Here is a 15,740-nt window from a genome sequence, read left to right as displayed (position 1 = left end):
GACCCTAAGAACAACTCATAAGTTCTAGTATTGAGGAACTGTATTAGAATCTTCCTTCAGGAGATAATAAAACATAACCAGTACCTGGTATCTCAGGGCGGAGAGTACAAAGGCAGAACATCAACAGCATTTGCTATAGTATTTTTTCCTTCTATACTTATAATCATTGTTAGAATAAGAGTTATCAATATCATGTCTTTGATGGGGATGATGATACTGTTGATATTTTATTTAGAAATTATTAGTGTGAGTAAATTAAGCATGTTAATTTCAATTCTAAAATTGCAAAATCTGTGGACATTTATTTATATTTATTAATAGTTTTAACTTTTTATAAATATAGTTATCTTTTAGCTTTATCATTTATTTTGGCATTATTCATTCTTAATATCTTTTATTTTTTAACCCATCTCCTTCCCTTTTCCCACATCAAACACACATGACTTTATGCATATAAAATTTCTACGTTTCACAGATGAGGACAGATTAAAAATGCTGTATTGTTTGTTTAGTATCTTTGCTGTTATAATGAGTAAAGCAATAAACATTGGTGTGGAAATATCACTGGTGTATTGATGGAGAATTGTTTTTAAAGTATTTTGAGGTTGTATAGTAGCCTCGTATGGTAATTCTATTTCCTAAGAACTTCTGTACTGGTTGACATGGTAATATGAAGCTGTGCTTTTAACTTGCAGAGTTAACTACCTCTTTTTCGCAGTGTATTTTATAGTGACACTTGTCAACTTTTGAAGATTTAAATTTACAAATTTTAAGATATTCTCAGTGGCTACCAAAAACAAGAGGAAAGGAAAAAGTAAATGATAAATAATTTGTAAAGGCACTTGGAATGATTAGTATTATTTTATTACCTTTACTACATGTGAAATTATTATTTTATTGATAAAATTATTTTCACTTTTAGGTTTTCACTCCCAGTTACGGCAACAGCAGAAAATTGCATTCTTACTATTTACCTATATTTGGCAGTTCATCTGGACAAGCAAAAAGTTATTTTAAAGGACAGTAAGTTGTTTATGAATGATTCCATTCTCTCCCAGTTCAGGTTCATGTTAACTAAATCTAACATCTATAAATATACTGAAATTATAATTAACAACAAGCCATTTTGCATAAGGGTAGAACAGTTGCCTATTATGTACAAAGTTCTAGTGTGATAGCCAGCACCTGAAAAGAAATAATTCAATGCACCTTTATTAAACATTGTTTATTGCCCAGAGATTTGCTTGTTATGGACAACAGAATTTAGCAATATCTTTTATTGCATTAACTTAACAATATATCTGTAAATGAATAAATAATTGGAAGATTGATCCTTACATAAGTCAAATGAAGTATTGCACTTGTATGTTTGTAGTGATTTTATAAAAATCATGAGTATATTGTTTCAGCCTTGTCAAACGATAAGTTAAAGAAGATTGAGTAGAGAGCAATATTAAAAATGCATAATTGTTTGACAGGAGCACAGAAGTCTGACTTGCAGTGTCAGGTCCATCAATTTTGGTTCTAACTTAGCCTTTTTCCTCCATCTTAATCAGTTATGTTATTTATTTGCTTTTTAAAATGTTAGTCATACTTATAAATACACTTGGTCCTGTTCTGTCTATGAGAGAGTAGAAGATTTGTGACTTCTTGGAAAAATCAAAACAAAACAAAGCAAAAAACAGACCATTACCAAATATACTACCCTGAAGTTCCAAATACTAAGGATGTACCCAATTGTATAATTTCTCCTTTTATTATAGTCACATGACCAAAAGCCAGTCTTCTCTTCTGGCTTAAGTTTCTCCTTTACTTTCTACTACCCAGGGTCTATACTTTACTATATAAACTTTGATACACTTTCCAGACAATTTCTGCCACTCACTTATCTTAAGTGAATTTCCAGGAAGATCATTCATTTCACGTTTATATTTTCTAAATTAACAAGTCCAAAAACTGAGAAAGACAAATGCTTAGTTTTCCAGACGTAGGGGGAAATCTATAGAAAACAATGAATGATAAGTACTTTTCTCCTGCTAAGAAAAATGTTCAGAGAAAGCAAGAAGCAATCTTTTACCACTGAACACAACTAAGACTTGATTCCACACCGTTTCCTTCTACAAACTTTCTCAGGATTCCACGTACCATTCTCTAAGTCTGCTTTATTCATTCTAAATGTTCCCTCAAACATATTTAATGAAATTACTTTCCTCTGTCTTTTTTAAATTCTGTGTATAAATCATGTCCATTTTGCTATAATTCATATGCTATATCTTCAAGCTCTAATTAGAGATTCAGAAATACATTACACAAGTATCTTGATTGTAACAACATAGATTACAGAACTAAAATAAAATTCATCCACTGAAAGATCCAAATTCTTCTACATACTCTATGTGTGTAAATATGTATAAATTTCCTCTGATGTATAATCCAGAAACCTGAGGATCATTTTTCATTACATCTTCTTTCTTATACTGCACATTGAGCCTGTTATTTTACTACCAAATGTCTTTTAAATACTTTTACTTCAGCTGCAGTTGCATACATTCATGATCCTGTTTTTATTAAGTCAAGGCACGATTGTAATTATTTGCGGCCTCTTGTAATACATCTCCCATTCATAAACCATGCTTCACATTTTGCTAACAGTGTTATTTATAAAATGAAATTTCCTCTTTAATTCCATAAATACAAACTTTCCATAATGGTGCTAGAGACATAGCTTAGAAATAAAGAGCATGTGCTATTCTTCCAGAGGACCCATGTTCTGTTCCCTGCACCTACATTGGTGGCTCATGACTTTCTATAAATTTAGCTCCAGCAATTCCAATGTTGTCTTCTGCCCTCTGCAGGCACCCATACACATAAGCCCAGGAACCCCCTACACACACACATAGAAATACTTCCATAGGTTAAGTGAGTGTTATATACCTATAATCCTAGATTTTTTTCAGACCTCCAAATTATGACATGGAAATGTATTATTAGTTATGAATGCTCAGCCTTATCTTAAGCTTATGGAAAAGGGATTAAAATATCCAAAATGGTACCAGCTTATAAACAAGAAGTGATTTCATTATTGATCAAAGAGGAAAATGTATATTTCATAGTGACCTTTTATGTCATTTATGTAATAATTCCAGTTACTTGGTATAATCACATTTAAAATGTCTTACACACTTTTTTGTGCTAAAGTTAAATATTGTTCATTGGCTTTTTTAACTTTGCCTTATCCAATAATTCCATTTGGTTTACAAAACCATACCAGCATATGCTATTTTGGCAACTTTGCCTTATCCAATAATTCCATTTGGTTTACAAAACCATACCAGCATATGCTATTTTGTCAACTCATATAATAACATAATTGATATTTAGACTCTTTTATACAGTTTGAAAATGTGATATTAAATTTCACAAATATTTTTGTTGCTAACTATGCTCTAATTTGTCATTTGTAGATAAAGAAGGAAATACTACAAAGACTAGAGGCAGTTTTTTGATTCCTATGATTCCACGCCGGGATTCCAAACATTTTGCAAAAAAGGGATCCCTTGTTTCTAAATTTAATGATGCTGAACTTACATATGGGAACCTATTTGTAGGTATGTGGAAAATGTGTCATGCACTTCTCAAATCTAGTCCATATTAATAATCTTCTCAGTATCAAAATTAGTGTTTCAAGCAATGAGTTCATTAAAATCCCAAGGATTTGTCACTGTATTAGTGGTTCATCTGCTCTCGGTAAATTTTTCAATGATCAGCAATAGAAATTCCCTGTCTTTACACTATTAGTACCTCAGTAGTAGTCTGTATGCCAAAATTTATTCTTCCTGGTTCCATTCATTAATTAGCAGAGTACAAAACCTAAGAGTAATTTTATTAAATTTAACTATAATGTTAAATATTATGTTCATTCCTAGTAAAATTTTTGTAACATTTTAAGTACATTCTGTATAAAGGTTGTGAACTGTAAATTTAAGGGCTTTATTATAGTTTTAAAGCTGGATTCAACTAAAAAGATGTAAGCATATGTAAACATGAGATCTTGATCGTAATTGAAACTAACTTCAGGTATTCCTTTCTCTAGATACTGTTCATGCTCTAAAATTAACTTTTATCAATTGGGCAAATACCTTCAATCATGTGCATCTTGTGTATTTTTGTAGTTGCATATATAAATGTGTTTGAGAAAATACAACATGCTAATTTATACTATTTGAAGTTTTTATAATACAAAATATTTTGTCCTATTTAAGTGCGTTGCTCAGAGAAAAAGCTATTTTGAATATGTAGATGACATTTTGTTTCTGTAATTCCTTCAGATGAAGTCTAATTCTATATACTAAGCAGTGATAAATATTTTTATTTCTTGTTTCTTTTCTTTCTTTTTTTATTTTATTTAATTTTATATAACAAAGTCCAATTAAATGAAAACAAATATTTATACACAATATTTGGGAATTTGGGCATCGTTCTTTCCAAACTACTTCCTGCTGGTAAGGGGCGCTGTCTTGGGGGATACGAAGAAGATTCAGATATCCTGGCTGTAGTCTGTAGGGCTATTTGTCCAGCTGATTTGAATGTAGGATAAGTTGTACTCTGTTTCAGGTGGTCTTGCGTGATCAAACCACATTAGTCTGGAAGGAATCCACATCTTTTCATTTTCTGTGGAAACAAAAATAGAAATACTTTTCCCCAGTAACTTGTCCTTTAACTCAAATTTTGGAGTCAAAGCATTTTTTAATTTAATTTATTATTTTACATGTTGATCCCAGTTCCCCCTACTCCCTCCCTCCCCCGAGCCCTCCCTCCCTCCTTCCCTCCCTTTTACCCTCTCTGCCCTCTCACATGCACTCTAAACACCCTCCCTCCCATCCCCCACCCCAATTCCATATGTAGGGGGAATGCCATCCAGTTGGGGTCATGTAGATCTGACAGGTCCTGTGAAGTAGGGACTAGGGCTTCTCTCCTGTCTCTAGATTAAGGCAGTTATCGCTCCATGGGGGATATGTTTGCAAAGTCCTTTTGTGCACTAGAAACACATCCTGGCTCCACTGTCTGAGGTCTCTTAGACTGCTCATTCATTCTGGCTGAGACCCATATTCAGGTGGGTCTGAGTCAGTCCCATGCTGGCTTCCCAGCTATCAGTCTAGTGGCCTTTAGCTCCTCTTGTTCAGGTAAGCTGTCTCTATGTGCTTCTGCCCCATGGTCTTGTCCTCTCCATCTGCATCTGGGTTCTAGTTCGACTCAGTGTTTATGTATGGGTGTTTGCTCCTATTTTCAACAGGCATTAGTTGAGGGCTCCATGGAGAAGTTAGTTGTTGATCTCACTCTCCGGGAAGGGCATTTATGATAGCCTTTCCAGGGAAACTGAGATTGTTAGTTGGGAGCAGTCTTGTAGTTGTCTCGACCTTTCTTTGTGTTCAATTTTATGTTCAAACCAATATTGGCTCCCTCTTTTATGTTCTCTCTCTCTGTGTCTGTCTCTCTCTCTTTCCTATCTTCTATTCCTAACCAGGCTCAATCTTCCTGGTCGCACATGATTTCCTTTCATCCTCCTCATTTTCTCCTACTTCTCTCTCCATTCGCTGTCCTCCCCCACTTCACCTGAGCTCTGGGGGACTTGTCCCTTCCCAGTTCTGTAAGGGACTTTATGAATCTCTTAGAATACACCTTGTATCCTAGTTCGTCTGGTGATGTGAATTATAGGCTGGTAATCATTTGATCTAGGTCTAAAATCCATATATGAGTGAGTACATACTGTATTCCTCTTTTTGTGACTGGGTTACCTCATTCAGGATGGTTTCTTCAAGTGCCATCCACTTGCCTACGGATTTCAAGATACCATTATTTTTATCTGCAGAGTAGTATTCCATTGTGTAGATGTGCCACATCTTCATTAACCATTCTTCAATTGAGGGACATCTAGGTTGCTTCTAGGTTCTTGCTATTACAAATAGTGCTGCTATGAACATAGTTCAACAGATGTCTTTGTTGCATGGATGTGAATCCTTTGGGTATATGCCTAAGAGGGGGATTGCCGGGTCCTGTGGTAAACTAATTCCCATTTTCCTGAGGAACCACCATACTTATCACCAAAATGGCTGTATGAGTTTGCACTCCCACCAGCAGTGGAGGAGTGTTTCACTTTCTCCACATCCTCTCCAACATAAGTCATCACTGGTGTGTCTAATTTTAGCCATTCTGGCAGGGGTAAGATGGCATCTCAAAGTTGATTTGCATTTCCCTGATAGCTAAGGATGTGGAGCATTTTCTTAAATGTCTTTCTGCCTTTTTGATTTCCTCTATTGAGAATTCTTTCTTCAGTTCTGTACCCCATTTTTAATAAGGTTAGTTTTTGTATTGTTGACTAATTTCTTGAGTTCTTTGTATATTTTGGAGATCAGCCCTTTGTCGGATATAGGATTGGTGAAAATCTTTTCCCAGTCTGTGGGCTGCCGTTTGTTCTTGTCGACTGTGTCCTTTGCCTTACAGAAGCTTCTAAGTTTGAAGAGGTCCCATTTATTAATTGTTTCTTTCAGTGTCTGTGCCCATGGAGTTATATTCAAGAAGCGGTCTCCTATGCCAATTTGTTCATGGGTACCTCCTACTTTCTCTTCTAAGAGGTTCAATGTGGCTGGGTTGATGTTGAGGTCTTTGATCCATTTGGACTTGAGTTTTGTGCATGGCGACAGACATGGGTCTATCTGCAGTCTTCCTCACACCCTCATCCAATTGTGCCAGCACCATTTGTTGAAGATGCTGTCCTTGCCCATTGTATAATTTTAGCTGTTTTGTCGAAAATCTGGTGTTCATAGGTGCATAGATTAATATCAGGATTTTCAATTTGATTCCATTGGTCTACCTGTCTATTTTTATGCCAATACCAGGCTGTTTTCAGAACTATAGCTCTGTAGTAGAGCTTAAAGTCAGGTATGGTGATGCCTCCTGAAGTTCTTTTATTGTATAGGGTTGTTTTCGCTATCCTGGGTCTTTTGTTTTTCCATAAAAATTTAAGTATTATCCTTTCAAGGTCGGTGAAGAATTGTGGTGGGATTTTGATCGGGATTGGATTAAATCTGTAGATTGCTTTTGGTAAGATTGCCATTTTTACTATGTTTATCCTACCTAACCAAGAGCATGGGAGATCTTTCCATTTTCTGGTATCTTCTTTAATTTCTTTCTTTAGAGTCACAAAGTTCTTATTATACAGGTCTCTTACTTGTTTGGTAAGCATTACACCAAGATACTTTATGTTGCTTGTGGCTATTGTAAAGGGTGATGTTTCTCTGATTTCTTTCTCTGCCTCTTTGTCATCTGAAAAAAATAGGGCTACTGATTTTTTTGAGTTTATCTTGTATCCTGCTAGTTTGCTGAAGGTGTTTATCAGCTGTAGGAGTTCCCCTGGTAGAGTTTATTGGGTCGCTTATGTAAACTATCATATCATCTGAAAATAGAGACAGTTTGACTTCTTCCTTTCCAATTTGGATCCCCTTGATCTCCTTTTGCTGTCTTATAGCATTAGCTAGAACTTCTAGTATGATATTGAAGAGATATGGAGAGAGAAGACAGCCTTGTCTTGTTCTTGATTTTAGAGGAATTGGCTTAAGTTTCTCTCCATTCAGTTTGATGTTGGCAGTTGGTTTGCTGTATATTGCTCTTATTATGTTTAGGTATATTCCTGTATCCCTGACCTCTCTAATACCTTTATCATGAAAGGCTGTTGAATTTTGTCGAAGGCTTTTTCCGCATCTAGGGAGATAATCATATGATTTTTCTTTTTCTGATTGTTAATATGGTGGATCACATTGATAGATTTTCGTATGTTAAACCATCCCTGCATTCCAGGTATGAAGCCTACTTGGTCATGACAGATGATTTCTCTGATGTATTCTTGAATTTGAGTTTGCCAGTATTTTATTGAGTATTTTTGCATCGATGTTCATCAGGTACATTGGTCTGTAGTTTTCTTTCTTAATTGTGTCTTTGTGAGGTTTGGGTACCAAAGTTATTGTGGCCTCATAAAAAGAGTTTGGCAATGACCTTCTGTTTCTATCTTGTTGAACAATTTGAGGAGTATTGGTATTAGTTCTTCCTGGAATGTCTGGTAGAATTCTGCACTGAATCCATCTGGCCCTGGACTGTTTTTGGTTGGAAGGCTTTCGATGACTGCTTTTATTTCATTGTGGGTTATAGTTCTATTTCAGTTGTTGTTCTGTTCTTGATTTAATTTTGGTAAGTGATAGTTATCCAGAAAATTGTCCATTTCTTTTGAAATTTCAATTTTTGTGGAATACAGATTTTCAAAGTATGAGCTGAAAATTGTCTGATTTCCTCTGTGTCCATTGTTATGTTCCCCTTTTCGTTTCTGATTTTGTTAATTTGCATGTTCTGTCTCTGCTTTTTCATTAATTTGGATAAAGGTTTGTCTATCTTGTTGATTTTCTCAAAAAACCAACTCTTTGTTGCATTGATTTTTTGTATTGTTTTCCTGGTTTCTATTTTTTTGATTTCAGCCCTCAAGTTGATTATTTCTTGGCGTCTACTCCTGCGGGGTGAATTTGCTTTTCTCTGTTCTAAGGTTTTCAGTTGGGCTGTTAATTCTCTTATGTGACTATCCTCTGTTTTCTTCATATGCGCACTTAGTGAAATGAACTTCCCTCGTAGCACAGCTTTCAAGATGTCCCATGAGTTCGGGTGTGTTGTATCCTCATTCTTGTTGAATATTAGAAAGTCTTTAATTTCTTTCTTCATTTCTTCTTTGACCCAGGAGTGATGCAATTGTACATTGTTCAGTTTCCATGAGTTTGCAGGTTTTCTGCTATTTGTGTTGTTGTTGATTTCCAATTATAAAGCTTGGTTGTCTGATAAGATACAGGGGACTATTCCTATTCTCTTGTATCTGTTGAGGTTTGTTATGCCACCTTGTATGTGGTCGGTTTCTGAGAAGGTTCCATGTGGAGCAGAGAAGAAGGTATATTCTTTTGTCTTTGGATGGAATGTTCTATAGATGTCAGTTTACCCCAGTTGAGAAATAACTTCTGTTAATTCTTTTGTTTCATTGTTGAGTTTCTGATTTGTCGTCCTATCTAGTGTTGAGAGTGGTGTATTGAAGTCTCCCACTATAAGTGTGTGAGGTTTTATATGAGCTTTGAGTTTTAGTAGTGTTTCTTTTACAAATGTGGGTGACTTTGTATTAGGGTCATAGATGTTCAGAACTGAGACTTTGTGTTGATGGATTTCTCCTGTGTTGAATATGAAATGACCGTCTTCATCTCTTTTGACTAGTTTTGGTTTGAAGTCTAATGTTTTAGATATTAGGATAGCTATGCCTGCTTGCTTCTTATTTCCATTTGATTGGAAAATCTTTTCCCAACCCTTTACCCTGAGGTAGTGTCTATCTTTGAAGCTAAGATGTGTTTCTTTTATGCAGCAGAAGGATGGATTCTGTCTTCGTATCCATTCTGTTAGCCTGTGTCTTTTTATAGGTGAGTTAAGACCATTAATGTTGAGGGTGAGTAAGGACCATTGATTGTTGATGCTTGTTTGATTTAGGTTTGTTTTTGGCAGTGGTATTGTGAATATATTTGTTCTGCTTCACCATAGGTTTCTGGTGTATTTGGATTATCTGTTGCCTAAATTTTTGTGGGCATAGTTACCTTTCTTGGGTTGGAATTTTCCTTCCAATACTTTCTGTAGGGCTTGATTTGTAGATACATATTGGGAAAATCTTTTGTCATTAAATATCTCTTTCTCTCCATCTATATTGATTGAGAGTTTTGCTGGATATAGTAGCCTAGGCTGGCATCCGTGTTCTCTTAATACTTTTAGAACATGTATCCAGGACCTTTTGTCCTTGAGGGTTTCCATGGAGAAGTCAGGTGTAATTTTGATAGGTCTGCCTTTATATGTTACCTGCCCTTTTTCCTTTGCTGCTCTTAATATTCTTTCTTTATTCTGCATGCTAGGTGTTTTGATTATTATATGTCGAGGCGTCTTTTTTCTTTGGTCCAACCTATTTGGGGTTCGGTATGCTTCTTGTACTTTCATAGGCATGTCCTTCTTCAGATTTGGAAAGTTTTCCAGGATGATTTTGTTGAACATGTTTTCAGCACCTTTGAGCTGGCCTTCCTCACCTTCCTCTATGCCTATTCTTAGGTTTGGACTTTTCATGGTGTCCAACATTTCCTGGATGTTTTGTGTTAAGGATTTGTTGGATTTATGATTTTCTTTGGTCAATGAATCTATTTCTTCTAGTTTAATTTCTGCACCTGTGATTCTCTCTTCCATCTCTTGAATTCTATTGGTTGTGCTTGTGTCTGTAGTTGCTGATTTTTTGCCCAGCTTTTCAATTTCCAGCATTTCTTCCGTTTGTGTTGCCTTTATTTTCTCTATTTCAATTTTAAAGTCTTGAACTGTTTCCTTCACCTGCTTAATTGTTTTTTCTTGGCTTTCTCTACTTTCCTTAAGGAATTTGTTCATTTCTTCCACTTTGTTGTTTGTTTTTTCCTCCATTTCTTTAAGGGATTTTTTCACATCTTCTTTGAGGGCCTCTATCATTTTTATGATGGTAATTTTTAAGTCATACCCTTCTGCTTGCTCTGCTTTGTTGTTGTGTTCCATTCTAGTTGGTGTAGATTCCCAGATTCTGGTGGTGTCATGCTTGTCTTTCTGTTGTTAAGTGTTCTCTTGTATTGCCTTCTTCCCATAGCTTCTTCCAGTAGGTGTTGGTGGGGTGTCCCCCTCTCTCTATGATACTTCCCCAATTGGCTTATATGGGTCTGAGATTCAATATCTGTAGCTCTGTGTGTTCCAAGCCATCTAGGACATTTCTCAGCAGACAGGGATCCAGGGATAGGGTCAAGGATGAGGGTCCAGAAGAAGATGCCAGCAGGTACTCACAGTGGTCTTCTGGCCAATAGCTCTGGCCAATAGCTGGCAGAAGAGGATGAGGGCTGAGCTAGAACTTGAGTAGGTTTTGCAGGGTAGTGGGATCTCACTGGAAACTGGTGCTCTCCAGCTGAGACCCTAGGTTCTCTTGGCAGAGGCCAGGATTTGGGGGTCAAGGATCTTGCCCACAGGAACTCAGAGTGGACCTGCAGACATAGGAGGATCTCTGGGAGGGGCCCGGGACTCCAGCAGAAGTCTGGAGGCAGGGTCAGATACCACGCATGTGGAAATTACGGGTGGTCCCGCGTGGATAGTCAGGTCTCCTTTGTTCAGAGTTGCTCTGAGAAGTCTCCGAAGTAGGGTGGACTGTTGGCTCTACCCTCTGTCCCAGTGCTCAACCAGAGTGGCAGGACCGTCAGTGGGGTAGGGCACAGGGTAGGGGGGGTAGGCTGGCGGTGGGGATGGGTGGGGATGTATCAGAGCTCCAAGGGTGCTCTCGATGGGGACTGGAGACAGGAGCAGCAGGATCAGGGGCCAAACCAGGGAGTTCAGTGATAAATTTTAATAAGCTTTTTTAGGTAAACAAAAGTGAACTGTATGTTTTGAGGAATATTTTTCAATAAATTCCTGACAAGTATAAATCTCACTATTTTCATATAGAATAAATATACTTTAAACTTTTTTGAGTATTGGAAATGACATTATTATTGTTATTATTATCATCATTATTATTATTATCTTTAAAATATAGTGGATGCAGACAAATTTATTGGAGAGTATGGAATACTTTGTTAAAAGGATTTTCATTTGCCTATTATATGTATCTCTAACTAGAATACTCTATGCTCAAATATTAATTTATATTAAAAAATGTGAACTTTAGGGATGGAAATTTCACGAGATCATATGGACTCAGATGAAAGTCTTTCAGACAGAGCCAATGCTGGATCTCTGGAAAATGAAGAGAAGAATCAACAGTTCTTTGCACCTGAAGAAGGAACAAAGGCTTATGATTACTTTCAGAAGGTTGTTAATGCAGTGCAGACCTGGTTCAGTCTCTTTGGTTGGCCTGAAGGGCCCCATTCTCTTTCCATTCCTCAGACAATAAGAAGGTGACTATATTTAGTTTATAAATTATTTGTTTTTAATTTTTGTAATAGTGTGCTTATTTGGATCATTTTTACATGAAACTGACTTAATAATTTAGTTTAAACTGATGAATCGTTAATAGAATGTTGAGATAAGAAGATACAAATTTAATTTGTGTGATTTGTGTGTTCTTTGAATTTTCTTTGAAGTTAATCTTCATTTTTAAAATGGGAAGTTTTGGAAATATAGTTTTTCTTTTACCTTTTTGTATTTTCTTATATTTTATTTTTCATTTTGTATAATGCCGGCATGTGCAGTTATGTTTTATTGATCTTTTTCAGTTGTGAGGGTTTTCTGCAGAGCTCTGTCTACAATATTGTTCACAGGGAATTCAAACACTTGTAAGAACAACCATTTCATACTCAACCAGATAGCGATCACTTAAGGATGACTGTTTCCTAATAATAAATTGGTAAACAATTTACAGTATGATGTGATATAAAATTTAGGAAATTTAAAGGAAATTTAGGAAATTTAAAGGAAATAAAGTGTTGGTAATGAAGGGAATAACCTAAACAACCCAAGTAAGTTTAAATTAAAGAATAAAAAGGGAAAGGGTATAAAGGAATGGAAGAGAAAACAACAGTATTTTAAAATGTCTGATCTTTGAAGAGTTTGGGAGGAGGGGTGAATATGATCATGCTTTGTATGGACATTTCAAAGACCTGGTAACAATACATATTTAATATAAAGTATTGGATTACAATAAAATATGAAACTATAATTAAGTAAATATAAATTAAGGCTAACATGAAATCGATTTTAAGTAAAATATGAATAAAAGCATTACTAAAACAGTAAAAGAAGAGATAAAATAAAGATTGCAGAATATTTTTCTAGTTCCATTGTTAATAGAATAAACTAGATTTTGATCACAGCTAGTGTTTATTTTAGTTAGGAGGTATATCTTCTCTAAATAGCCCAGAGTCATTTAAGCAGAGAGAATACTGAGATTTATATTTTATAGGAAAAAGAGAGGAGCTGGACACTCAGCCACCCTATCTTAGCTTTTTCAGACCCATCCTGGCAGCACATCAGTCTCTGGTTTAGAAGATCATGAAAAATATAGTCATCTATCTTCAGGACTGAGCTCAGAGTTCTCATTGCCACCTGACAGCAAACCATCATGTAAAAGTATAACTCCACATGCCAAACAATAAGCTAACAGTTGTTTAAACACTTATACAGTAACCTGCAAGTAACTGAACTTGCACCTTACTGCAGGGAGCATGATTTGTTATTAAACTCATGCATTGATCCTCATTTATATTTAGTATGGTATTTTCTAGATTTTCACTTAATTTTTTATATGACATATAGCTCAATGATAAAATTTTTCTATCTTGAGCATAATACATATAGAGTCTGTTGTAAAATGTATTATCTGGAGGCCCATGTGTCTATTATTGGCTGTTATTTATCTATTTTTATTTACCTTATTTATGATGATATTAATTTTATCCATAAATTATTTGTTCAATAGTGGTAATTCTAGAGTATAAGAGCACTATTATATTTTATATTGTCCAGCAAGCTGACAAGAATACACAGTAAGTGGTATAGTCAGGTTTGATCAGTTCTACCCTTTCCTAATACATGCATTATTAGGCTATTTAGACCCTTTGTGTCAAACTTGAGAGATTATAATTGAAATGGCCCTTTGGATACATTTGATTTCTCAATCTGAGCTCATGATACATTTGTGATTTTAATTGTTAAGAAATATTTATACAATTTACCATGGGATATATAACAAAATATAGACAGCAAAGACTGGTATATGTTTTTTATTTTTTTATTTTTTTTTTTTTTTTTTTTTGCTCCATTAAAAGTGAGTATGTATCACAAACTGTGCAAAAGAAGTAGGAATGAATATTGCTATATATTATTTTAAGATTAGATGTGTATATAGGAATGGTAGAATTCTGAAATTTGTGTTTTACATAAGAATCCTTACCAGGTCAGTTGTTCAGGTTATCATATTTTAAATGTTAAGTCATAACTATGGAGAAAGTGAGTGTATTTATTTTTTATAAACATATATGTTTTAAAATGTAAAATTGTCTTGGAAAACACAGATATTGTGTTTAGGTTACTTGTATATTACCATATGTTGAATAGGTGTGAGCATGGATCAACCTAATTGTTTTCTCAAACCAATTCAGTTTCCAGTCTGCTCATTGAGCCCCTCGATTGCAGTATTAGTGGTATGTGTGGAAATGAGATAGTTTAAAATCTTTAGCAATATTTAAAATTTTAATTTCTCCTTTCAAATAGTAGCCACATGAATTTAAGATATATTGCGTTCTACCATAATATTACTTGCTTTAGTTATAGATCATATTTTTGTATAAAGTAACATTTTTAGACTGAGGTTAATTTTCTCCTTTTTTTCATAGGGATGTGCAGAAAATACAATTCTATTCAGCATCCTCCCCAGCCAAGAAATTTTCTAGACAGTATGATTTTTCCAAATATAATAAGACGATTTATGATGTGGTTCTTCACTTGAGTGGAAGACTGCCGCCTGGAATTAATTCAAACCAATCCTTACCTGTGGATAACATTGAAAGAGTGATCCAGCTCCATTCACAACATGCCTCCCTTCTTGACTTTATCACGTAAGAGCTTAGATACAATAGTTTAAACATGTAATCATGTTTCAGCTGAATTGATGAATGGATGCACATGTAAGTGGATGGGTTAAAGGAAATAATTGTTCTTTTGTTTCAAATTCTTTTATCATACACATTGTAAAATATATCAAGAGATGTATACACTAGTTAAGATCAACATCCCATAACATTTTTTGAATGCATAATCTGATACACACTTCATAATGTTCTCAGATCATTGGTATGGCTTATTAAAATAATGTGCTCATTCTTACAGGATTTATAATGCTAATTTGGACTATATAAATTGCAAAGTGATATGAATAGTACTAGTCCATGACCTAATTTGAAGGCATATATATCATAAATTGAAAGTAATAAAAATTCTTATATTAGTGGTAGCATCACATCTTAGATTATGTGAGGAGGCTCCATATTATTAGTTAAGTAGCTAATGAGAGTAGGTTTCTTTTGGAGAAATGGCAGTAATTTTCTTTAAAAATATGGGCCTTGGTAGATTGCTCATGCTCCAGTAGATGACTCCATGCATAACCTTGTTCATGAGGGCAGCATTAATCATCAAAGGACTAATTTAATAATGTAAACCCACTACTTAAATAAGGGACTTTTCAGATTCATTTCTTTAAAAATGACATTTATATAACTTAGTGACATATTCACTTGGAGAGAAAGGTTTATATACTTAGTTCTTTGGCACTTGTGATTATTGTTTGCATATTTTCCAGAAGTTTTGACATTAACATAGGTCATTCTGTTTTGACATTATTGATGTCAACACTGCAGGTATGGAATAATGATTTTGGCGTTAAAACCAGGTCATTAAGATTTATTCGTTCTTCATCAGCAAATACTTGGCTGTCAGGATATGTTGACTTTGATAAAAATTATATACTATTTAGGAAGTGGTAGCATTGTTAATAAAATCGGGTCATTAATCAAAGATATGTGTATGTGTTCATCAAGGACATAAATCTAATAATATTCAAAATAGTTGCAAATGTTATTTGCTTCTCCTCTTAAATTAATAACTCATTGGGTATGGACTTTTGCAAACATGCC

The 15,740-nt window shown here is 34.9% G+C and overlaps 1 protein-coding gene across 1 annotated transcript in view; it reads left to right on the top strand.

Annotated features, from left to right (window-relative positions):
* Positions 1-14,666, top strand: part of Cfap47 (cilia and flagella associated protein 47) — a gene marked incomplete at its 3' end in the record, with an annotated part of 113,053 nt that extends 98,387 nt beyond the window's left edge. Inside the window, exons 27-30 of the mRNA XM_051179566.1 lie at positions 923-1,023; positions 3,465-3,608; positions 11,780-12,008; positions 14,445-14,666. Coding sequence (XP_051035523.1) covers positions 923-1,023; positions 3,465-3,608; positions 11,780-12,008; positions 14,445-14,666 — 696 coding nt within the window. The remainder of the gene's footprint in view (positions 1-922; positions 1,024-3,464; positions 3,609-11,779; positions 12,009-14,444) is intronic.
* Positions 14,667-15,740: the final 1,074 nt, after the last annotated feature.

Source organism: Phodopus roborovskii, unplaced genomic scaffold, assembly GCF_943737965.1.
Source record: "Phodopus roborovskii unplaced genomic scaffold, PHOROB, whole genome shotgun sequence".
NCBI classification, from domain to species: domain Eukaryota; kingdom Metazoa; phylum Chordata; class Mammalia; order Rodentia; family Cricetidae; genus Phodopus; species Phodopus roborovskii.
This window is presented reverse-complemented; position numbering and strand designations above follow the sequence as displayed.